The sequence below is a fragment of the Jaculus jaculus genome, chromosome 19 (genome assembly GCF_020740685.1).
Source record: "Jaculus jaculus isolate mJacJac1 chromosome 19, mJacJac1.mat.Y.cur, whole genome shotgun sequence".
In the NCBI taxonomy this organism is placed as follows: Eukaryota; Metazoa; Chordata; class Mammalia; order Rodentia; family Dipodidae; genus Jaculus; species Jaculus jaculus.
In genome coordinates this window covers 348,495-374,841 of record NC_059120.1, presented here as the reverse complement: position 1 = coordinate 374,841, position 26,347 = coordinate 348,495, and the positions used below count along the sequence as shown (strand labels likewise).

At 39.8% G+C, this 26,347-nt stretch overlaps 1 protein-coding gene across 1 annotated transcript; it reads left to right on the top strand.

Annotated features, from left to right (window-relative positions):
• The first annotated feature begins 2,384 nt into the window (after nt 1-2,384).
• Rpe65 (retinoid isomerohydrolase RPE65) lies at nt 2,385-25,380 on the top strand. The gene is made up of 14 exons (XM_004671381.2): nt 2,385-2,395; nt 3,614-3,696; nt 6,239-6,389; nt 8,119-8,226; nt 8,323-8,464; nt 14,274-14,421; nt 15,075-15,156; nt 15,352-15,484; nt 15,588-15,727; nt 19,788-19,917; nt 23,641-23,755; nt 23,845-23,939; nt 24,043-24,154; nt 25,229-25,380. Exons 1-14 carry the CDS (start codon nt 2,385-2,387, stop codon nt 25,378-25,380), a joined length of 1,602 nt encoding a protein of 533 aa, XP_004671438.2.
• Nucleotides 25,381-26,347: the final 967 nt, after the last annotated feature.

Sequence of the window (26,347 nt, the reverse complement as noted above, 5' to 3'; positions counted from 1 at the left end):
AAAATGAGCAAAATAGTATCCTGCTGAGGGATCACTTGATCTAAGTTGTCACAGTCACCGAAAGCTTGAAAGGTGATAAGGGAAGGAAGGGTAGTCCAAGGGTTAGAATAGCTGAGAAAGTGAAGCCCAAGGCAATATGTCATGAAAATCAATGAGCAGCTTCCTCCTGTGAGAGTACAGGAAAGGAGTGGGGCAGGTACTGACTGTGGGAAACAGGCAGGAGTCAACATTAGCTCTCACAGCTGTGCTGAAGTTCATGGACTTTACCCAACAATTTATGCAGGTTCTAAGCTTAGAAGGTTCTAAGTTTCAAGGAAAGAACAATGGATTTTCATTTACAAAGAATGTCTCTCACAGTATGGCTTTGGAGCGCTTAAGACACAGATGCAAAACATTCAGCTAAGTAGTCCCCAAGAACATCTGTCTAAAAACAGCATTGAAATATCAGTGAACACAAGATGAAATGAAGAAAATTGTATTTATCAGAACGCCAATGTGTGGATGGAAGGGATGTTTTTATGAAAATAGGCTCTGGAATCAGATTCTTTTGATTTGGACTCTACGTTCCTTCAGGAGAAAAATAATTAAGACTGCTAAAGTGAGAAGCAGAGGACAGGGAAGGAAACTGTCGTGTAGTATTTCAAGTGTAGTTACTAGGATTGTTTCCATACAACCATACTGCTTCTAGTCATGGAGTCATAATCCAGAAGCTCACACCAAAATCTAGAAACTACTTTGGTCTCATGTGCCAGGCTGGAAAAAAATATTCATTCTTTCCAATCCCCATGACCTTGTTATTTGACACTAGCTCTCACTACAGAGGAAGAAGCTATTTTCACACAAACTCTGAGCTGGTCTCATGATTTGTTTTGCCTGATACAGCCTGGTATAAGTGACAGACTTAATTTTCTTTCATTTCTGCTGTGCCAGAATATTTCCCAAGCTACCCTCCAAGAAGGGTGATACAAAACACCTCACTATCCCAGCTGAGGCCCAAATCATCCAATAGCAAGGCCAACTCCAGTAATGAGAGCAAGTCCAGTCCTATCAGCACTACACAAATGTTTATATATTAGAGAGTTAACAGAATCTTTGGGATGGTTGGAAGATGGAGTTTGGAGGCTACCTGGTCACTTGTCCAAGTTACCAGTAGAGTGGCTTCAGAAGAGAACAAGGAATGTCTAGGATGAGTAAAAGCCCCCACTGAAGCCAGGTGTGGTGGTACACACATTTAATCCCAGCACTTAGGAGGCAGAGGGAAAAGGATCGCCATGAATTAGAGGCTTCTCTGAAACTACATAGTGAATTCCAGGTCACCCTGGGCTAGAAAAAGACCCTACCCTGAAAAAACACTAACAAAAAGAAACAACACTGAGATTGGGCATTGGGTACTACGATCACCCTCTCCTAGTTCCTATGATTGTTGGTCCCACACACCAGACCAGAGCCCCAACTACAAGAAAGCTGGGAAGGCAAGTTAATTAAGCTGTCATGCTACTTGGTTGTAGAATAACTTTAGGGCAATTATTATATCTTATATTATTCATTAGTTTCCCAGAAAAGACTGCCATTGCAGCTAGTATAGTCTCTCGCTTGTCTATTGTCCAGAGTTCCTATAAGCAGTTCATGTCTTAATAACAAATCCCAGCTAGGACAATGTGAATACAGGAACACTGTCAATTCTAAGTGCAGAACATAGAGCAGTGGACAAGAGGTAAAATGGAGAGCAAACAAGCTTTAGATACATGAAGACAGACTTGAAGCATTTTATCCTCAGGAAAAAGAAAAGAAAAGAGAGAGAAAGAAAGGTGGCCAGAGAGAATCGATGTGGCTAAACTTTGCTTCTATAACACTTCCATACATCTCCAATCTTACTGCTGAATTTGATCATTTTATGAGTTTCCTGACATCCTGAAAGAGTTTTAACATATGAGAGGAAGAACAATGATTGTGCTATCTGTATCCAAGATAATGGATCATAGATATTTTTAAGTAAGAGAGTAGTGAATAAATGAATAAGGGTGAAGATAAGAGCACGGAAGGGATAAAGAAGTGGGTACCACAGCACAGTGCCAGGTTCCAGTAAGGTGATGTGGCCACTTCTACACAATTTCTTTCTGTCTAGTCTACTTCTCATTCCCCTTAGGAAGGATCAAAATCTCTGGAAAACAGCCAGCAAAACTGTTATGGAAAAAGCAAGCCCAAATAACTTGCAAGCATCACAAGTGCTGAAAGCTACTTCTGTTCCCATCCATCAGCTGAGAGTGGAGAAGGGTTCTTAAAGCCAAAGCTCCAGTTTGAGGATTTAGAAAGTATATAAAAGACCTTGCTGAGGACAACTTCCTCAGTTTGTGCCCATGCTTTTGATTCTCCGCTGCAAGAAAATGTCTATCCAGTAAGTATCTCTGGGAGACTTAAATAATGCCTAGTGACAACATTGGAGGGTAAATGGAATATTTCAGAAGCTATTAGAAAGACCAATGACCTACTTAAAGAAGACCCTAGATTCTGGCTGGAGAGATTTCCCCTATAGCAAACTAAATGTATAAAGTTTACATGTACATGATGGTGAGATTTATGTGACTTGCCATGGACAGGGAACACAGTCATGTATATGGAATGGGTTCCACGTCTTGTCCAGACATTTCTTGTGTGATTTGGAACAATTTACATACGTTTTTAAGTGTAAATACTGAACTTTAAAAGGTTTTCCAATTGTAGAAGTACTACTCACTATTCATGTTGTGTGATTTAAATAGGCTTTTTAATGAATTATCACATATGTGCTTAATAAAAAGTAATTAGGGTTAGGAGGTATAGTCAGAGCTCCTACTCTTAGAAGTTACAAAGTGAAGACAAAACTTAAGAAATAAGCAAAAATGTAGAGCTTGAGTTTCCAGATCTTTTTTCTTTTCTTTCTTTTTTTTTTTTTTAAGAACTTTAGCTCTTGGGGATTGATAGAGAAAATAGATGATAAGAAGACCTGATAGTGTAATGAAGGTGAATAAGAAAGGATGGAGTCCATGACCCCTATGTGCTGTGCCCTCTATTGATATAAGGGAGAAGAAGGAATCTAGGAAAAGGAGGTCAGTGATGCAGCCAGGAGGGGTGTCACTAGGGCAGAGTGACTCTTAATAAAAACCTTGTGTGGCATCAAAGTTCAGGAAGAAAAGTGACCCCAGCAGAATTAATTGATATCTTCAGGAGTATAAGGAAGCTGCAGAGGGTAGGATGGATAGGTCTTTGTGGCCACTGATATTAAAAGAGAACTTTTAATCCCAGCACTTGGGAGGCAGAGGTAGGAGGATCACCATGAGTTTGAGGCCATCCTGAGAATACATAGTGAATTCCAGATTAGCCTGAGCTAGAGTGAGACCCTATCTTGAAACACCAAGAGAGAGAGAGAGAGAGAGAGAGAGAGAGAAGGTATCCCCTTGATATGAAAGTAGGGGCCCTGAGCTGGACCCCCTTACTCTGAGTGGGTGCTGGCTGAGGCCAGACCAGTAAAAGTAGCTTGGTTTTGAAGTAACTTTCTCTGAAGGTACTGCCTCTACCTCCTCCAAATTCTCTAAGTACCAATGCAGGCTTCTTCCTCATTATTCCAACATTTCAGAGTTGAGCACCCTGCTGGTGGTTACAGGAAGCTGTTCGAAACTGTGGAGGAGCTGTCCTCGCCACTCACAGCTCATGTCACAGGTTGGTTCACCCATCTTTATTTGTTTGTCTATTTTTCTGTGGTATAGCCCAAGTTGTCCTAGAACTTGCCATCCTTCACCGCAGCCTTTCAAGTGCTAGAATCACAGGCAGATGCCACAATCTCATCCATCTTGGATCTATCTTCTTTTCTGTTGTGATCACCCTTCTCTGACTGGAAACTCACTGGTGTCTCTTGGTGCTGGCTCTATTTCTGCAGCACAGAATGGGGAATCCAGGGCTCAGGTATTTTTATTTGGTTTGTGAGGTGCAGTGTTTTTTTCTGTTTTTTAAGTATTTTTTATTTATCATTTATTTATCTGAGAGAGAGAGAGGCAGGTTGAGTAAAAGAGAATGGGCCCACCAGGGCCTCTAGCCACCGCAAATAAACTCCAGATACATGTGTCACTTCATGCATCTGGCATTACATGGGTACTGGGGAATTAAACCTGGGTTCTTAGGTTTTGTAGCCAAGTGCCTTAACTGCTGAGCCATCTTTCCAGCTCAAGGTTGGGGTTTTTATACTAAGAACTTATCTGCTATCACTTTCCTCCATTTCCTCACTCTCTCTGGTGTAAATAATCTCTACCTATCTTGAATTCCTTAAGTATAAATACTACAGTTTTGTCATCTTCAATCTGATAGTGCTGCTCAGTGCCTGGTACAACACTAAGGTCCTATAAATCTCTGTTCCCTATGGTCTTAATCAATGAGAGCCTAGAGACAAACACCTGGAGTACTGCACTGAAGAGTGGTATGTGCAGTGCCCATTTACATTAAAAATGCTGGTTCGGGCTGGAGAGATGGCTTAGCTATTAAGCACTTGCCTATGAAGCCTAAGGATCCCGGTTCAAGGCTCGATTCCCCAGGACCCACATTAGCCAGATGCACAAGGGGCACATACATCTGGAGTTCGTTTGCAGTGGCTGGAGGCCCTGGAGTGCCCATTCTCTTTCTCTCTCTATCTGCCTCTTTCTCTCTCTGTCACTTTCAAATAAATAAAAAAAAAAAAAAACACTGGTTTTCTGCCAGGTGTGGTGGTGCATACCTTTAATCCCAGCACTCGGGAGGCAGAGGTAGGAGGATTGTGGTGAGTTAGAGGCCACCCTGAGACTACATAGTGAATTCCATGTCAGCCTGGACCAGAGTGAGACCCTACCTAAAAATCCAAACCAAAACAAAACAAAACAAAACAAAAATGCTGGTTCTCAGACAGGCAGAAGAAAGTTTAGCTGCAGTTCTATTATTTATCGTCAGTGAATTCTAGAAATGACTTACCTTTTCTGAACCTCAATTCCCGCACTAACAACCAATATTTACTTTGTGAGGATGTTGTTTAGATTAAATGTGATTGAATAGAACAACTCACACAATATCAGACTTAAAGTGATGTATAGAATAGCCATTATTATCATCACCATGCCTCTTCTAAGACCCTGTATGACCTATATTGGGTCCCTGCTAAGTGTGACAGGGTGCTATGGGAAAATTAAATGCCTGGGAAAGTCTGTCCTCTCTGTAAAAGAGGAGGGGTGAGGCAAACACCCCTTCTTAGGTTGTCACTCTTAAAAATCTAGGTCTAAAATCAAAGGACAGAGTTGTGCTTTCCATTAAGGATGACTTGTTTTCAAGTTTAACCCCATGTCAGAAAGCTGATGAGCTTGATATGCAGAAAGTAATCCATGGTGGCACACATGTTTAATCCTACCATTCAGAGGAAGAGTTTCAAAGACTGCAGTGAGTTTGAGGCCAGCCTGAGCTAGAGTGAGACCCTACCTCAAAACAAGCAAAAATAAATAAATAAAACCCAGAGAAGGGTGGAGCAAACATGGCCAGATGCTATACTTTTCAAGGGACAATAGGTCCAAGCCTCACTATAAAAGGTGAAAGTTCCTAAAGGTTATCCTTGGTGTCCCTCATTTTGTAGGTGAAGATACCGAGATAGCATATTCTTGACCTTCTAAGTCCTGCCACCTAGCCCTGAGCATCTTCTGCCATAGCAGATTGACTTTCATGGGAGTGTTGACTCACACCCTATGAGAGATGATTATTTTAGATTTTAACTGATGAGCCATCTCTCTAGCACCAGAGTTTTGTATTTTGAAAGGCCAATATTCCTGTGGTTTCTTCTATCATCCTAGCATGTTTAAATGTCTTATCCTTTCTTCTAAAATTGATCCCTTTGATTTTCAAAATGTACTGGGAAATTTGAAGTTCTTTTCAGAGATGAGCTGGTAAGAGGAAAATGGACTCAGATCTGAGGAGTCCCATAGGTAGTACTCCCATTACCCTAGAATGTCTCCTTTCACTCTTTCAGGACAAAAGTCCAAACAGTGGGATGTTGCCACACTTTCTACATCCTATAACCTTGGGAGGGCAGACACAAGGCAGCAGACATCTTCTGAGGACTGGCCAACATGAAAGCTGGGATAATGGGTCTCTCAAGATTTTCCCCAGTTGGCTGTTGCATCTTCACTCATGCTCTCACAAGGGATGAGGCTAGCCCCAGACAGGGATAAGGGGTGACACTCTATCTTTCATTCAGGAAGGATCCCCCTATGGCTCACTGGCAGTCTCCTTCGATGTGGGCCAGGGCTCTTTGAAGTTGGATCTGAGCCCTTTTACCACCTGTTTGATGGGCAAGCCCTTCTGCACAAGTTTGACTTTAAAGAAGGCCATGTGACATACCACAGAAGGTAAGGCAGACCTGAGTGATGGCTTTCCCTCCATGATGCTGAGTTCAGTTCCCTCTTGTGTGCCTTTTACCTTCCTGAACCTAGAGTGAACATCTGGACCAAGTTCCTTCTCATTCTCCATGTCATCCTGAGTCTGTGTGCAAGGTCCTCTGGGAATCCCATGAGATAGTGAATGAGCTGAGAGTTGAAGCTCTGGGGCATAACATGGCTATCTAAATCTTGTATCAACCAAGCCCCAGTTGCCTCTGCTATTGACCTCTTCCAGGAAGGTGACCTTTAATTCTCTTTCTTTGTCATCTGTAAAGTGGAGAAAATGAATAGGTACATTTCCAAGGTTAGATGGGAAGACATCATGTATCACATTGGAAGCACACTCTAATAACAAAAGCTGTCATTGTAATTACTAGACCTATGGCTATTTTGGTGTCTTTTGGGTTTTTTTTTTTTCATTTTTATTTATCTATTTGCAAATAGAGAGAAAGTGAGAGAAGATAGACAGATAGAATGGGTATGCTTGGGCCTCTACCCACTGCAAATGAACTCCAGATGCATGTGTCACTTTGTGCATCTGGCTTTACATAGATACTGGTGAATCAAACCCAGGTCCTTAGGCTTTGCAGGTAAGCTCCTTAACTGCTGAGCCATCTCTCCAATTTGCCTTTTGGTTTTTATCATCAGAAGGGGCTAGGAAAAAGAGAATGGTGCCACAGAGGAGGGAAGGACCAAATATTTCATAGAAACACCAGAAAGGGTTTTCTAAAAACAAGACTTAGCTGCTAAAATCCATGACTGTAAGAAACCCCCACAACACAGAAAATGCCCTGCCTCATTTCTGAATATCCAAACTTGGTAGGGGCTTTGTTGAGCATCACAAATCTCAGGTATTTTAAAGAGACTTCAGAAGGAAGGGTAGGTGATGATTGGAAGGAGGATGACTTAGACTGTGACATAGAAGCATGGCTTGCTAAGCAAGTGTGTCTAACAGAGTGAAGTCTAGAGTTCATAAAGTGCTTTCATATGCCTTCTAAAGGTGCTATTACTCTTCATAAAAATTAAAAATCATAATTTAATTTGCTCTCCACCTGACAAACACTATGTAGTATTTGCCAGGTAGTCTGGATATGGTATATCAGCTTGCTTAGGGGAAAAAAATATCTGTTTATAAAAAAGAGTTTGAGGCCACCCTGAGACTACCTAGTGAATTCTAGGTCAGCCTGGGCTAGAGTGAGACCCTATCCCAAAAACAACAACAACAACAAAAAAGTATGGCAAAGTAACTTCTAAAATTAAACAAGGACAACAAGGACAGAGGGATAACAAAAGGAATATAACTCAGCACACTGTATCCTATATCTCTCCTACCAAAGGATGATAGGTCATATGATAAGGAGTTAAGAATTCTGTATGAACTACCCCGTGAGGCTGGGTGGTATGATATGGGAAGTTTACTGTATCCAACTCTGGCAAGTTTGGGTTGTTATTCTGTTCAGTTACATAGGCCAACCACTTAACTTTCTATATCTCAGTTACCTTATGTGTCACTGTCAGGAATAGACTACGCAATGTAAGCACTTCTGCTTTTGGTCATTCTTAGAAAGGATACTCATAGTGCTCTCTAATCCTCCTGTTATGGCTTTATGATTCTAACACATTAAATATCTCTGAGCGCTATTTGTTCTATACTTACGACCCTCTCTATGACACTTTTTCATGTCTCAATGTTATTCAGGTTCATCCGCACCGATGCATATGTCCGGGCAATGACTGAGAACAGGATCGTCATAACAGAGTTTGGCACCTGTGCTTTCCCAGATCCCTGCAAAAATATATTTTCCAGGTTACTGAAACCAAACTGTATGTTAAAAGACATTTTATATGTGTTTTACATACAACTTAAAAGGGAATGAACTTAAGAAATCATTTGCTTCTGCAGGTTTTTTTCTTACTTTCGAGGAGTGGAGGTTACCGACAATGCCCTTGTAAATATCTACCCTGTGGGGGAAGATTACTATGCTTGCACAGAGACCAATTTCATCACAAAAATTAACCCAGAGACCCTGGAGACAATTAAGCAGGTAGGACATAGTCAGTGTTCAGCTATTTAAATGTGGAACTTAGAATTAAATCAATTGTGCAATTTGATGGGAAGAATATAAAGGGCTAGACAGATGGCTTAGCAGTTAAGGTGCTTGCCTATGAAGCCTCTGGACCCATGTTCAAGTCCCTAGATTCCACGTCAGTCAGATGTACCAGGTAATACGTGAGTAAGTTTGCACATGAGCACAGGTGACATACACATCTGGTGTTTGATTACAGTGGCTGGAGGCTCTGGCACAGCAACTCTTTCTCTTTCTCTTGTTTGCTCTTGTTCTCTCTCATAAAACAAGGCCAGTCTGTTGGACTTGCCTCAAAAAGAAATTCTTTTAAAGAACATAGGAGTTAGATTAAATTTCAAATTCTTGCTTTATCAACTTCTAGGTATATGACAGGATGAAATTTCATCTATGACATTTTAAACACTTATGTAGATTGAAAAAAGTCATTTAAGTGCCTAACATACTCATTCTTTCATTTGTAACACATTTACTGAGTACTTTTCGTGTATAAGAACTTTTTGTGAGGGAGATATCAGTGAAAAGATAACACAGTCTCTGATTCTAAAGACTTAAAGGATAGCTTGGATGCCATATATATTGGATGTTCAAACTATGATAACTGGGGCTGGAGAGATGGTTCAATAGTTAAAGGTATTTGCTTGCACAGCCTGATGGCCTGGGTTTGATTCACCATGTAAAGCCTGATGCACAAATGACACATGCATCTAAAATTCATTTGCAATGGCAAGAAGCCCTGGTTTAGTCTCTCCCTTTCTCCCTCTTTCTATCAATCAATCTATCTATCTTCTCTCTCCTTGAAAATAAATAACAAAATATTTTTAATGATGGCCATTACTACTGAAAGCCCTGCTATTCATGTTTCTGGGAAAATGTGATGTGCCAACTTGCTCCTTCATATAGACATTTCTTATTAGAAATAAAACTATATTTTAAATAGAATAGTATAAAGCAAAATATAAGAAAGTGACAAATTTTGCTGAGAACTTAGGAAATCTAAATGCAGTATTCCTTAAAATAGACCCATAATTTCAACCAGTATTTATTAATACATAAAACTATATAAGGCATTTTTTTTCTTTAGATGAGGAAATCAAAGACCTATACAGCCATAATAAGAATCAAAATGTGATGATGGTCTGAGAATGTAGCTCAGTTGGTAGATTATTTACCTAGCATGCACAAGGCCTCCAGTTCCAACCCCAGCACCACATATACTGGTCATGATGGTACATGCTTATAATTCCAGCACCTGGGGGTAGAGGCAGGAGGGTCAGAAATTCAAGGTGATCTTTGGCACAGGCTACATGGCCAGTTAGCTAGCCATATGTCCAGACTACAAATCAAACAAAACACAATATGATAAATCCTTTCAGAACTAAGAAAAGAAGATACAAGATTATGTTTCACAGTGGTTGGGTATGGTAAGCAGGGTTAGGAGGGGACAGGACACAGATCAAAAAAAGGCTCAGAGGGCTTCCATTTAATTGGAAAAAATTTTTAATTACAACTACAGTGAATTTGGTTAAAGGACATACTATATGGAAGGTTGCATGATTGATCAATGGTCCAGAAGTAGGAAATAAGGTACATATCCCTGAAAACTAATAATCTTTTGGGCTAGATCGACAGCAGTCCTCAGTGTGGACATTGGCAGCTTGTACAGAAGACAAGTCATCAGTGTAGGGCTGTCCACACATTGCAGAGGTTTGACACCCCTAACTTTGTTCACTAAATATGAGTAATATCCTTGATCTCTGAACAAACCCAAATCCCTTTGACATTTCCAGTAGGGGATGGTAGTACTCCCAGTTGAGAACTAATAGAGTATGTACTGTTGAGCCAGGCATGGTGGCACATGCCTTTAATCCCAGCACTTGGGAGGCAGAGGTAGGAGGATCAACTTGAGTTCAAGGCCAGCGTGAGAATACATAGTGAGTTCCAGGTCAGCCTGGGCTAGAGTGAGACCCTACCTTGGGGAAAAAGAAGAGAGAGTATGTACTGTCAAAGGGGAACAGTGAGCTCTGTGGAGTGACTAAAGCTTGAATAAGGGGGTTGAAATTTGAAATAAACCATTTACCTGATGGAAAGCTACTCAAAGTCTTTGCTCCAAGAAATTATTCAAATAGATTGTACTTTAGGCTGTTCATCTGATATATCAGTTACATTCTTATGGATGAGACAAAATACTTAATAAAACTCAGTTTTAGGAAGGAAGGATTTATTTCAGTTTATAGTTCCAGGTTACAGTTTATTATAGCAGGCAAGGTATGGCAACAGAAGCTGGTCACATTCAGCCCAACACTGAAGAAACCAAGTAAAAAGAATGAATGAATATTGGTGCTCATGCAGTAGTTTCCTTTTTTAAAAAAATAAATTGTTTTATTTATTTATTTGAGAGTGACAGACAGAGAGAGAAAGATGCAGAGAGAGAGAAAGAAAGAAAGAGAGAGAATGGGCACACTAGGGCCTCTAGCCACTGCAAATGAACTCCAGACACATGGGTACAATTGTGCATATGGTTTACGTGGGTCCTGGGGAATTGAGCCTTGACCTGGGGTCCTTAGGCTTCACAGGCAAGCGCTTCAGTGCTAAGCCATATCCCTAGCCCCCAGTAGTTTCTTTTTTAAATAGTCCAAGACCCCATCAGCCCATAAAATGGTCTACCTACTGTTAAGGTAGGCCTTTCTTTTTAAAATATTTTGTTTATTTATTTATTTTAATTTTTTGAGAGAGAGAAAGTCAGAGAGAGAGAGAAAGAGAGAGAGAGAAAATGAGTGTTCCAGGGCCTCTAGCCACTCTAAGTCAACTCCAGATGCATGTGCCACCTTGTACATCTGGCTTATATAGATACTAGGGAATCAAACCTGGATCCATAGGCTTTGAAGGAAAGTGCCTTAAACACTAAGCAATCTCTCCAGTCCCAAGGTGGGCTTTTCTACCTTAATTAAACTAGTTTAAATAATTCTTCACAGATAATTCTAGGTCATGTCAAGTTGACAGTATAAACAACCATACTTGAGAAGTCATGTGAAGGATGAATGAGAAGACAAAGGAAACAAGGGCTAGCTAAAGGACCAGTATGGAATTCAAGACTATAAATAACACAAATGTAGCATATATTTCAAATAGTTAAGCAAAAGCTGGGCATGGTGGTGCACACCTTTAATCCCAGCACTTGGGAGGCACAGATAGGAGGATCATCATGAGCTCAAGGCCACACTGAAACTACATATTGAATTCTAGGTCATCGTGGACTAGGGTGAGACCCTACCTCGAAAAACCAAAAAGAAAAAAAAAAATTAAACAAAGGAATTTGAATGTTTTGACAGAAAGAAATGTTAAATGTTATAGGATACATTTAACTTGATTTAAACATTATAATATGTCCGTACAACAAAACATTACAAAATACCATGATAATATGTAACTTTCCATGTTTCTAAGGTACCAGTTAAAATAAACTTAGTAATAAAGAGATCAGAACTAAAGATACACTGGTAGCAGGATGTGGTGGCACATGTCTTTAATCCCACCATTCAGAGGCGGAGTTTCAAAGATTGCTGTGAGTTTGAGGCCAACCTGGAGCTACAGAGTGAATTCCATGTCAGCCTGGGCTAGAGTGAGACCCTACCTCAGAAAAAGGAAAAAAAGATACAGTGACAGTAGAAAGAGAAGGAAAAAAATAATACCAACAACAGATACAAATATCAAAAGTTGACTTATAATTTTCAACGTATTGTATAGATCACATAGGAAAGCACTGAAACTAAGTTTCAAGACCATTTCTGTGAGTCTGAATTGAACCCATATTCCTGTTGCACAGTGCTTTAGCTGGAAATGCAGTAGTTGTGGTGTGGCTCAGAGCAGACTGTGATGATTCAGTTTCCACTATGAATACCAAGCAATTTATATAAAACGGCTTTATGTAAAATGCTGTTTGAAAACTTAATTTTTTTATAATGACTATTATGGGCAGTGCCTCCTAACCAGTACCTTGGTCTCAAACCTGATTCTCTTAGCTACCATGTCCTTAATGTGGCAGAAGCATTTTTTTTTTCAATGCAAATATAAGCATACTATTCATCCCATGACCCGCCTAGTTTCTGAGGAAAAGTCCAAACTGGGGTGGGAGGTAAGAGCTGGCCCATTCTTACTTGCTCTTATTCACACACATGAGCATATAGATCACAATTTTGTGCCTTCACATAGGATCTGGCCTCCCTGGAATACTGTCATCCAACTCTACTGGGTGAATTTCTACTCACCTTGCAAGCATCAATTAGAGTCATTGCCTGTTGAAAGTTTGCCTAAGTCACCAGTCTGGGCTAAATGATTCCATCTTGCACTCTCTGCCCTTTATGCCAGAATTGGGTTGATGCCATATTCAACAGAACTTGTGCAACGATGGGGTGTTCTGTAGCTAGCTGTATCTAAGTACTATCAAGAATTTTAGTTGTGGGCTGGAGAGATGGCTTAATGGTTAAGTGCTTCCCTGTGAAGCCTGAGGACCTGGGTTCAAGGCTCAATTCTCCAGGACCCACATTAGCCAGATGCACAAGGGGTGCCTGAGTCTGGAGTTCATTTGCAGTGGCTGGAGGCCCTGGTGCAACCATTCTCTCTCTGTCTCTCTCTCTCTCTCTCTCTCTCTCTCTCTCTCTCTCTCTCTCCCTCTTTCTGTTTCTGTCACTCTCAAATAAATAAATAAAAATGAACAAAAAAAATTAAAAAACGAATTTTAGTTTTAACTCATGTGGCTGAACTTGAAGGAATTTCTAATTATAATGAACTTCCTTTTAAATTGCTCTTGACAGCAAAGATCTTTTCTGTTCCCTAGATGCTGGCACAGGGCTTGACACATATGAGCTCACTATGCCATATATGAATGAATGGATGAACATCTTGCCTATTATCTAAACAAGGATGTTTTTTTTTAAAAAAATGCCTATGTTTTTTAATTTCTTCTAATAAAATAGAATTTTGGTTGAGCACAGCATTAGTCATTCAATAGTTACTAAATTCTAGGTAGACAGTCCAATGCTGATTGACCAACATGTTTCTCTACCCTTCACCAAGACATTGGCTTCCCCAAGACTTGAGTGTCTCCTGCAAACCAACAAGCATATGCTAAATCCATATGAGACGCCAAATCAAATAGAGTCCTGCATCCTCTCTCCAAAATTGTACTTGAGTCCAAGAGATTCATGGTTGCCTACATATATTAAAATTTCTGGGAACCAAAGAAATGATATAGTGGTTAAGGGACTTGCCTGCAAAGCCCAAAGACTCAGGCTCGGCTCCCCAGAACCCATGTAAAACAGATGTACATGGTTGTACATGCATCTGGAGTTTGTTTGTAATGGCTAGAGGCCTTATCCTGCCCATTCTCTTCCTCTCTCTCCCTTCCCCTCTCATAAATAAATAAAATATAAAATAAATATTTTTAAAAACACTTCCATACTAGATATATCATGGGTTCCTGTCAGTTCCAAATATCATGAGCAGGACATTGGGTGTGGTGTTGAAGTTGCCCAGTGCCAAATTAACATGTTTATAAATAAAATAGTTCAGTATGGTACAATATAGAAAGAAGAAATCGTTGTTAGAGATCAATTTGTATGTGCAAAAGATAATGCCAACTAGATATTATATACATCAAAAAGTACCACCACAGTGGACTCCAGAGAGAGGGATCAGATGAGAAAAATGTACAGTCTATGTGTTGTTGTTTTTTTTTTTAACATGGATGACATTTGTTTTCCTTCCACAGGTTGATCTTTGTAACTATGTCTCAGTCAATGGAGCCACTGCTCACCCTCACATTGAGAATGATGGAACCATTTACAACATTGGTAATTGCTTTGGAAAAAATTTTTCAATTGCCTACAATATTATAAAGATCCCTCCACTACAAGCAGGTAAATTTACAAATCTTTCCTCTTACGAAAACAAATGTCTTGTGAAAAAGTTACTGGAAATGCAGAATTCAGATCAACATATTAGGAAAGCATTATACAGCAGTTAAATTACTCTCAGATTTTAAAAATTACTCTTGGGCTGCAGGTATGGCATAGCGGTTAAGGCATTTGCCTGCAAAGCCAAAGGACCCAGGTTCAATTCCCCAGGACCCAAGTTAGCCAGATACACAAGGGGGTACACGCATTTGGAGTTCATTTGCAGTGGCTGGAGGCCCTGGCATGCCCATTCTCTCCCCCCACCATCTCTGTCAAATAAATAAATAATAAAATAAATAAAATTGAAAAATTACTCTCATCCCTACCCTACCAGAGGACTAGTGCACAAGGAACTTTATAGAAATAAAAATCTTAAACTCCACCTCATTCAGACTGACAGAAATTCTTGGAGTAGGACACAGAGCATTGTAAAAAGCCACTTTAAAAAAAAAGGAGAATATATATTTGCCTGGTTTTCTTAGGAGCACTAAGTTTGAGGACCACTAACTACAAATGAATTTGAATGTGCATAGGAATTGTTCAGACTGGGATATCAACTGTTCTACGTGCCTTAAACTGAAATAATAACAGGCTCTTTCAAAGCCCTTTTTTTTCAGACAAGGAAGATCCAATAAGCAAGTCAGAGATTGTTGTGCAATTCCCCTGTAGCGACCGGTTCAAGCCATCTTATGTCCACAGGTAGCTTGAAGGAAAACTGAAGTTTAAAGATGACCCTTACCTACCTTTGATACCAGATCCGATCAGGGCATTTCCTTGAAGAAAACTAAATTTAAACCTAGTTAATTTCATGTGAGCACTGTTCACCCCTGTAGCTCAACAATCCTCATGGGAAGAAGCCATTCCATTTACAAGCTCATTTGTGTTTCTGAACAGTTTTGGTCTAACTCCTAACTATATCGTTTTTGTGGAAACACCAGTCAAAATTAATCTGTTCAAGTTCCTTTCTTCATGGAGTCTTTGGGGAGCCAACTACATGGACTGTTTCGAGTCCAATGAAAACATGGGGGTATGTCTGCTTTATTTGGTCAAGTTGTCATTCTGAGACATGTGTGTTTTATGATATATTTTTCCATTTTAACTGCATCCAAATCATATCCTTACTTTTCAAGGTTTGGCTTCATATTGCTGACAAAAAAAGAAGAAAGTACCTCAATAATAAGTACAGGACCTCTCCTTTCAACCTCTTCCATCACATTAACACTTACGAAGACAATGGGTTTCTAATTGTGGATCTCTGTTGCTGGAAAGGGTAAGAAAGGACATTGGATAAATGTTCCAGCTTAGTTCCTTCTGCAAACCAGGAATCTTTTATAGAGATGTTGTCCTCTGTTCTGTTTAATCTGAACCACATCTACAAAAACAAAACGGTTACATTAAAATAATTATGTGTATGTAATAGTATCTAACTGATATTTTAAGGCCACATGATGTGTAAGTTAACTTTTATGATAATGGTAGGTGGAATCAGTCCTGTATACAGCCCTTAAACAACTATATATGCTAATTTTTTTAAAGCAAAGCTATGGTTTTTACTTCTTGATTATTATAAATAGTACTACAAAGAGTATCTGTGCATGAAGCTTTTTGATATGTAAGATATCAACCTTGGGCTGGGGAAATGGCTTACCAGTTAAGGCATTTTCCTGTAAAGCCTAAGAATCAGGTTCAATTCCCCAGTATTCACACAAGCCAGATGCACAAGGTGACACATGTGTCTGGGGTTCATTTTCAGTGGCTAGAGGCCCTGGAGTGCCTATTCTCTCCCTCTCTCTCTCCCTCCCTCTCTCTCTCTCTCTCTCTCTCTCTCTCTTTCTCTCTCCCTCCCCCCTCTCAAATAATAAATAAATAAATAAAATATTTTAAAAGACATCATCCTTACAAATACAAAATGTCAAATTGTTTCTCAAAAATAATATACTTATTTAGAATGTACAAAATTTTTTAAGTAGTTCTAAGACAATAGCTGAATGAAAATGTTTTAAGAAGAACATTTTGAAGCCAGGCATGGTGGTGCACACCTTTAATCCTAGCATTCAGGAGGCAGAGGTAGGAGGATCGCCGTGAGTTGAGTCCACCCTGAGAATACAGAGTGAATTCCAGGTCAGCCTGGGCTAGAGTGAGACCCTACCTTGAAAACCAAAACAAAACAAAACAAAACAAAAGCATTTTGATATTTAGATATATACATACATACACAATACATATATTTTCAAATTACAAACAAACCCTATAGCGTGATTGCTTTAATAGCTGGTTAATTTTTAGCTGAGAAAGGATTTTGTGGGGCTAGTACATGCTAGGCAAGAGCTCTACCACTGAATCTAGCCTGAACTAGAAAAGGTCAAAGTAGAATAATTTTGAGATTTTTGGTCTTTTAGCTTTTTGTTCAATAGTAGAAAATTATGTATTTTCATAACTTAAGGAAACATTCATATGTAGAAAGAAAAATTGGAAATGTGAAATACATGAGTTTAGCTGGTATCCTATATTATGCATTCTTATTTATTTATTTATTTATTTTTGAGGTAGAATTTTGCTCTAGCCCAGGCTGACCTGGAATTCACTAAGTAGTCTCATGCTGGCCTTGAACTCACAGAGATCCTCCTACCTCACCACACCCAGTGCTCATGTATTCTTAAATCTTATATTTTCTATCATTTCTTTTGAAAATATTATTTTCTATTTCTCCTTCCAGTTTCATCATAGGATTATTTTGTTGGGTTAGAAAAGCATGCTAGAATTTGATTAGAAATGTACTGATGATATTCTTTATGAAAACGGAAAAATATAAAAAATACCATTACCTTACAGAAAGTTGGTGTTTCTTCTTTCTCCTCCTCCTCTTCCTCTTCCTGCTCTTCTTCTCTTCTTCCTCCTTCCCCTTCTTCTTCTTCTTGTTTTTCTGAGGCAAGCCCAGACTGGCTTTTGTTTTTTTTTTTTTGTTTTTTTTGTTTTGTTTTGTTTTTGGTTTTTCGAGGTAGGGTCTCACTCTGGTCCAGGCTGACCTGGAATTAACTCTGTCATCTCAGGGTGGCCTTGAACTCATGGCAATCCTCCTACCTCTGCCTCCCGAGTGCTGGGATTAAAGGCGTGCGCCACCACACCCGGCTTGGCTTTTGTTTTTTATGTGAGACAGAGAGAAAAAAAAATTGGTGTGCCAGGGCCTCCAGCCACAGCAATCAAACTCCAGACATGTGCACCACTTTGTGTGCATGTGTGAGCTTGCATGTTTGTGTCACTCTGTGCATCTGGTTTATGTGGGACTTGGAGAGTCAAACATGTGTTCCTGGGCTTCACAACCAAGCAACTTAACCACTAAGTCATCTCTCTAGCTCTGGTGTTTCTTCTTATATATGTCTGTAGACGTCTGTATTTTTTAAAATATTTTATTTATTTATTTACTTATTTGACAAAGAGAAAGAGGGAGAGAGAGAGAGAGACAATGGGTATGTCAGGGCCTCCAGCCACTGCAAACGAACTCCAGACTGGTGCATCCTCTTGTGCATCTGGCTGAAGTGAGTCCTGGGAAATCAAACCTGGGTCCTTTGGCTTTGCAGGCAAACACCTTAGCTGCTAAACCATCCCTCCAGCTCGGCTTATGTATTTTTCTTGGGTATTGATTGTACCATTCTTATTTAAAATATACCACATAGGAGTTATACAAGGGTGAAAACTGAAACATTAGGAAGGTTTTGTCATCAGAAGCCAGCTAATCATCAGAACCATGATTAATACTGAAAACCAGTTGGATCCATGAACTAAAACTGAAAAGTAAAGGTTTTGTGACTTGAGAGAGGAATTTAAACTCCTCATGTTCTTTGAGGGACCTTTAACTCCACTTACTCTGGATAGGGAGAAAGAGGCACTCCACTTTTTTTTTTTTTTTTCGTTCAGATTATTCATTAAGAAAATACAAGTCCCTAAAGACATAGAATAAAATGGGGGTAGCAGAGCAGAACAGAACAAAACAGATTTAGAATATGCTTCTGTTCCTGCAACCTACCCAGAAAGCAGATCTTTCCCCACTGAGAGTAGGCAGGAGGAAAAGCCCATAGCAAACCTGAGTCAATACCAGTTTGGGTTGTAGGTACATGTGCTATTAAAACCCATGAGTAACATGATTTCTAACCGGCCAGGTGTGGTGGCATATGTTTTTAATCCCAGTACTTGAGAGACAGAGGCAGGAGGGAAATGAGTTCACAGCTGACTTTGGCTCTCTCCTCTCCTCTCCTCTCTTCTTTTCTGGCGCAACCCCGGATATGTATGGGTCCCTCCAGCTATTAGCCTGATTCTCAACACTTGTGAGTCTGACCTCTACCCCCACCCAGTGGGAGTGGGAGAGCATAGCGTTGTTTCTTGACCTAAATTGATCTGCTTGCCTCGCCTCTGCTTTATAGTTTGGGGTAACATCTAACTTTTATACATGTATGATTTTTCTCTGATCTCCAAATCTGCCTCATGGGTGGCTTTCACCAATTCTAGACTTGCTATCTGTGTAGTTACTCTAAACTCTAAACCATGGGTATAACCCACTTCATCACTCATTTCTCCTCTGAATTTCTTGGTCTCTGATATGGTATTTTTTCTCTGCTATTCTTCCTTAAGCCACCACCATTTTCCCTTTTAACTTCTCTTAAATGGGTCTCATGGACTATGCTGTTTTCCACCTGACTGTGTTTCCTGCTTCCCACCTGTTTAGCTTCTCTTCCTAGACTCCAATCTCCCTTAAATAAATCCTCACAATTTGTGATTTCCCCCTAAATAAACAATAATTCATTAAAAAAAATCTTTGCCTCTTTGATCTGGGGAGCTAGGAAAAAAGTATTGGCTGCCCCTTTAACCTCAATGTCCTCATTGGTTTTTGCTGTTACATCTGGTTGTCTCAAAAATAAAAAAACAGAAACTACTTAAAAAAAATTTTTATTTATTTGCAAGCAGGGGAAAGAGAGAGATAACAGTCACTAGCACTTGTTGCCATTGCAAGCAAACTCCAGAGCCATTCTGCACTTTATGCATTTGGCTTACTGGGGATTCAAACCCAGATCATCAGGCTTCAAAAGCAAGAACTTTTAGCCACTGAGCCATCTCTCCAGCTCCAAAAACCAGCTGGGTATGGTGGCACACTCCTTTAATCCCAGCTCTTGGGAGGCAGAGGTAGGAGGATTGCTGAGAGTTCAAGGCCACCCTGAGCTTATATAGTGAGTTCCAGGTCAGCCTGGACTAGCATGAGACCCTATCTCGAAAAACCAATAAATAAATAAATAAACCTATTTGTAATTTTGTTCATGCTTGACTTTTTGTTTTTACAGATTTGAATTTGTTTATAATTACTTATATTTAGCCAATTTACGTGAGAACTGGGAAGAAGTGAAAAAAAATGCAAGAAAGGCACCTCAACCTGAAGTGAGGAGATATGTAGTTCCTGTGAATATTGACAAGGTAAACTTCTCCAAATGTTAAAGAGGCCGTAGTGTTTCATTTCTTCGGAACTGTTCTCCTTCATGTTGATACTGTAGTCTTGGAGTTTCAGAGCTGAAAAGAACTTTATAAACAAACTAAATACACCTTTTATTTTTGAAATGGAGTTAAAGCTTAGAAAAATAGTGTGGTTTAGAAAAGCCAGCTGCAGCAAGGTGTGTTATGCATGCTTTTAATCCCAGCACTTGGGAAGCTGAGGTAAAAGGATCTTTATGAGTTTGAGGTCAGCCTGGGATACAGGGTGAGATTCAACTTGGTCTGGGCTAGAGTGAGAGCCTGACTCAATTTTTTTTAATCAGAAAAATAATTAGAAAATTCAAAAGAAAAGCCAATTGCAGCACAGTCCAGATAAAACAGGGTTTTTTTATTCTAAACTTGTTCTTTCAGTGAAAAATCCTTTGAAATGCAGACCCACTGATTCCTAGCAATTTTTGCTAATAGTAGAAATGCTCTAAATAATTTGAAATTATGGAGAAATGAAGATCAGAAAGCACCTTACAGGAAAACAGTCTATTATTCTGATTTTCTATAAAACTGAAGCTATCACAAAAGGACAAAAATCATCAGTAGCATCAGAAGGTTAGGTGCCTGAGACGAACTGACAGTAGATGGTAGATTGACAGGAGAAAAGGCACACAAATTCATTAGCACAGACTTAATAACTCTATAAAATATTAAGCTGAAATGAGGGGTAGAACTCTGCTCTTTCTTGGTGAGCTCAACTAGAACAGATTCTTACCCAGAGAGTGGCTGTCCCTGAACTGCAAGACAATCACAAGGTTGGTGTGGGAAAGAGGAATTTATACAACAAGCTTTATTGTTCAGGAATAAGAATTATAGCAAAGACAGAAACAGCAAGCTTAATTTCAAGCAGCAAAGCACCCTTCAGAGTAAGAGCCCCAAAATTGGGAAAACTCATCTGAGGGCTGAATTCAGGGGGTTTCAGTCAGGGCTGTCTCTACAGATAATTGAAAATATCTGATACTATTGCCTGTAAGTAAAGAAGTTATCAATATTTTTTTTAAAAGGAAAAAAATATCTGAAACTGATTGTTCATTGAGAATTATTCCATAGTAGCCAAAAATTCTTTGTGTTCAAGAGGGAACAGGGAATGGGTCAGGCTAATCACAGAAGCAGTCATTCATAACTAGCCAACTGCAATGTTTGAAGATGAACTCCAGGGCCCTGGACTCCCAGAGTCCTAGCCATCCTCAGTCAACCATGTAATTTCTCAGTTTCTTAAATATGTAATTCCTAGAAGCTAGGGATTTCCCCCTCAAAACTCAAAGCAGGACCAAACAGTTGAGAGTCACATACTCTCTTGACAAGTGAGAAGGAATTAGGGAGCAGTGGACTTTTACAGAGGTGAAGTAATATTTAGGGAAATAAATAACCCTGGACAGTGGCTGGAGACAGATTCCTTTAGGTTCTAGGTATTGTTGGACTTTTAAGTTCTTCCTGTGATATAAATTTAATCTTCCTTGGGAAGTAGAGTTTCAGTAAGAACCTTTGAAGGGGCGATTATGTTCCTTTTTGGTGGATTTTTTTAAGTAGACAAAAGGTTTTAGTAGAAAGCCCTTCTCAACATCCCATGCCTTCCAGTGCTCTCAGGTCAAAATTCCAAAGAATGGTATTCTGAGCCCTACACAGCCATCTCATTATCTCTACATTTTCTTCTCTTTCTTCAATAACTATCTTTCAAAAGTAAAGACAAAAACATCCAGAGTTTTAGTGAAATAGAAAGGTTTTTCATCTCCTCCTCCTTTACCTTTATACATAAAAAGGAATACAGTGGAAAGTCACATCCCAGCCCCAATAAACATAAAAACAGGCACATTCCTCCTTCATGCTACAAGTCAGTGCCTTGAGAATCCTCTTCATTCCTTATCTCCTGTCCCTTCCTTATCCTGGAAATCTCCTACTTCTTACTCTTGGTTTGTAGTCCACTACCTGAAAAATTCTGAAAAATCTGGTCTGTTCTTCAGAACAGTCTTATGAGTAGCCGTTTCCAGGGAAGGCAGTTCTGCTCTGAACGGGGGATGGCCCTTGTACCACTAGGCCTTGAATTGAGATTGGTGTCCTCATTCCTCTCCATTGTTCCCCCATCAACCATTCAAAATCCCCCCTTTTAGCATAATTTCACCAATCACATAGCCCAAATCCATAAACACAACCCGAGTACTTTCATCATCTCCCACTTCACTTCCTCTCCTCAATGCCACTTTCTTGCCAGTCCTATTCCATGTCTTTTTTTTTAAATTATTTTTTCATTTTTTATTTATTTATTTGAGAGTGACAGACATAGAGAGAAAGACAGATAGAGGGAGAGAGAGAGAATGGGTGAGCCAGGGCTTCCAGCCACTGCAAACGAATTCCAGACGCGTGCACCCCCTTGTGCATCTGGCTAACGTGGGACCTGGGGAACCGAGCCTCGAACCGGGGTCCTTAGGCTTCACAGGCAAGCGCTTAACCACTAAGCCATCTCTCCAGCCCCTATTCCATGTCCTAATTCTAAGTGATTTCAATATACACATCAAAGGTAATTCTCTGGCATCTTAACCTTGGCTCCTTGTTCTTTTGTGTTGATATTATCGTTTTCTGTCTCAGCCTTCAGTTCTCAGCATCATTATCGGAGATTGTGCTTCTTACTATAGTTTCAACTCCATGTATTCCATACTATGACTGTGTCCTTTGTCTTTCAGTTACTTGCCCTGCTAAGATTCTTACTATGAATTTCCTTTATTGAACAGATCACTCACTATCCCTCACTGCCTTGAACACTCACCTTACCTCCTCACTCAATCCACATTCCATTATTAGGAACATCTCTTCTGTAGATACCCTTTTGCCTCTTCCTTACTTTATCAATCTCATTTAATAAAACACATCCCAGTTAAATTAGACTCTCCATCCTCTGTATATTTGTATCTCTGAGTCTAATCTGAGGTGCTGCACACAATCATGTTAATTGGTTCCATTTTAAAAGGATGACCCAAACCTTATGCTTCATTTCCTAACTTTACTTACTATCTCACTTACTAAATAGTCTGTACTCTCCTCTTCTCACTTTTACATCTCCTACACCATACTCATATGTGAATAATGACTGTGCTTCCTCTTCCTCTGAAACAAGTGAACAAAAGAAAAGTATCATATTTATGCTATTGCATCTACTGCCCACCAGCATCTGTACCTATAACCTGAATATCCATTATCTAATGTAGAGCTGACCTCTCCCACTCTCCCATTCAAGAACTTCAATCCAGTAGTTCTCAGATTCTCTCTTTCCTACCTGTCTTAAGGAACCATGCACACCACACCCTACAAAGTCCTCTCAGCTCCTCCCCCACACAACCAGTCATTCCCCCCATGCCTCTTCTTGCTAGAGGGCCTCAGAACTCAGGCTTAGGTCCTCTACTTTCCTTCTGTGCCCTTGTTCACTTTGACTGACTAGTTTTAAAGTAGCCTGAACTTCATATTCCACTTCTACTTAATGCCAACATCCTTATAATCTACTGGCACCTCCAAGTCTCCTTTTGCTATCCAGCATCCACCTAAGGGTTAATAAGACAACACCTGAATTTCTCATCATCCCCCAATAAAAGACAAAAACTTGAGAAGTGCGTGTTCATGGCTGCTTGAATTCTTCCCCCTCAATGAGGCTTCTACTATCCTCTTTCCTAGGCAGACACAGGCAAGAATTTAGTCACACTCCCCAATACAACTGCCACAGCTGTCCTGTGTAGTGATGAGACCATCTGGCTAGAACCAGAAGTCCTCTTTTCAGGGCCTCGTCAAGGTAAAATAACTTAACCTCATCTGAAGGGATCTGAAGGGATACTCAAAGAGATTAACTGAGTTTTCCTAAGCCTGTGCTTTATTTTTTAGCCTTTGAATTTCCTCAAATCAATTACCAGAAGTATGGTGGGAAACCCTACACCTACACTTATGGACTTGGCTTGAACCACTTTGTTCCAGACAGGGTAATTGAATGCCTCACTAGCACTAAGCAGCACCTTGAATCATGTGTGACTCAAGCAAAGCATGTTGACTGATTGACCAATTGGTTTTCTTTCTTACAAGCAGCTTTGTAAGTTGAATGTCAAAACCAAAGAAATTTGGGTATGGCAAGAGCCGGATTCATACCCCTCAGAACCCATCTTCGTTTCCCACCCTGATGCCCTGGAAGAAGATGACGGTAACAAAAGCAAAGACTATGTCTGAATGTTCCCTTTACATTGGAGCTCTATTAGTCATTAGGAAAGGAGTTGGATTGATTACTCCCTAACATTCCCTAAAATTCATTGTTACTACTATCAATAGGACAACACTAAAGATTTTAAAGTTTTTTAAAAGTAAATTTCACCTGTGGGTAGGTCTGGTTGACTGCTAGTAGAAGAAATAACCAGACAGCATCTGGTGTCATGGTGGAGTTCTGGATGAGGAAGATGAGGAATGAACACGGCTACAGGAGCTCCTGTGTTTGCCTTTCATGGCCAAAATAGTTTTCTGATAAAAAGGACAGAGTTTTTCTGGCAGATAAAGAAAATGAATGTGCAGCTTTGGGATTCTAATTTTTGTTTCTTTAGTAAGATGGGGCTCAGAAGGAATCCAAAGCCTTGACGTATAATAATACAACTTCAGTCCTGCTTAAACATTTAAAAACTGAGACAAGGAACAGATTGCACTCTGTAGGATTAAAATATTGAAAGTCACAAAAGAATGTGATAAATAATTGTGGAGTCATTCTATGCTAAATTATTTTACATACAAACACACTCAGTCAAAAATGTAAAAGGTATGTTTTCATTTACTTGAAGGAAGTCAACTTAGGGATAGATCTTAGAAATTATAAATAGAATACACCTTGCAGCTTTCATAGTCTTTTAACATATATTTTCACTTGATCATCACTTCTTTTGCAATAAGTACAGCAAGTGTTGCATACTTATACATAAGAACACAGTTCCATTCACTCAGTAAGCATCGGTGAGTACCTACTGAGATCTGATAGTGAGCTACAAGGATAGAGCAATGAGCAAGACAGTCAAGGCCACACCCTTCCTGGAGGTGTTAGTCCAAGAGGGAAGAGTTTACAAGACCCCTTCAAGTGGTTGCACAGCCAATTGTTGAAGAGTCAGAACAAGCTAAGTTACATAGTTTTCTTGACAATGAAATGTGATAAATATGATCATATGACTTCAATGACAGCTCACCTGAGGACCTAGAGTCTTTTCAGTTCAAAGCTGTCTTATCTGTTTCTGATTAACAGGTGTTGTTCTAAGTGTAGTGGTGAGCCCCGGGGAAGGACAGAAGCCTGCCTATCTTCTGATTCTGAACGCCAAGGACTTGAGTGAAGTCGCCAGGGCTGAAGTGGAAATCAATATCCCTGTCACCTTCCATGGACTGTTCAAAAATTCCTGAATGTATTTTAGCATAATATGCTTCTACTCGCAAGACCCCAGCCCTGACATATAGTCAAATTTAGCTCATTTTTAGCCTGCTGTGTGTCATGGTTTTAAGTTAAAGATGAACACAATTTTGTAACGTTTTTCAGAAAGCACTGAATTAAGCAAGTGGTTCCTTTTAAAAATAAAGTATATATTTAGATGACTATACCTATTTGTGAGAAAGACCATGACTTAAAAATTCTCTATACATAAACAACCAAATAGGAAAATAATGTGGGTTTATTAAACTGTTTTTGATTCCTCTTATAAAAAGCGCTTTTACAGGCCTTTAATCCCAGCACCTGGGAGGCAGAGGCAGGAGGAGTATCTTGAATTCAAGGCCATCCTGAGAATACATGGTGAATTCCAGGTCAGCCTGAGCTAGATTGAGACCCTGCTTCAAACTCCCCCACACACAAAAAAGTTTACAGTAGTTACAACTGGACTGGTGGTTCAGGCCTGCCTACAATCCTATCTACTGGCTGAGACCAGAATATTGAAAGTTCAAGGCCAGCCTAGGCAACTTAATGACAACCTGTCTCAAACATATAAAAAGAGCTGGGGATATAGTGCATTGTCAATGCCCTACATTTGATCTCTAGTACTGGGGGGAAAATAGATTGTAAGTCTAAAAGAGCCTTTCCAAGAAAGGATATAGAATAGAATCATGGTCAGTTTAGTTGGCCGTGTTTTTTCTTCTAATGGTACAAAAGATGGCTGTGCTTCTTAACAGCAGTGGCATTTAATGGGATGAAATATGATCGTGTGTTTTCCTTACCACACAAGTCAATGGGTGAAGGGATTTTTCTGGAACTTGATGTAGAAGAGGAAGAACCGAAGAAATGTGTGAAGGGGGTTAGAATCGTGTGTGTGTATGTGTGTGTGTGTTGCTGGGGATTGAATTTGGGGGCTCAGGACTGCTAGGGAAGTTGCTCTACTAC

Bases quoted from the DNA above. Each gene is read 5' to 3' on its own strand.
- Rpe65 (XM_004671381.2), top strand. The intron at 8,465-14,273 runs GTAGGACATAGT...TTCCTTCCACAG, and splicing joins CCCTGGAGACAATTAAGCAG to GTTGATCTTTGTAACTATGT. The intron at 24,155-25,228 runs GTAACAAAAGCA...TCTGATTAACAG, and splicing joins TGCCCTGGAAGAAGATGACG to GTGTTGTTCTAAGTGTAGTG.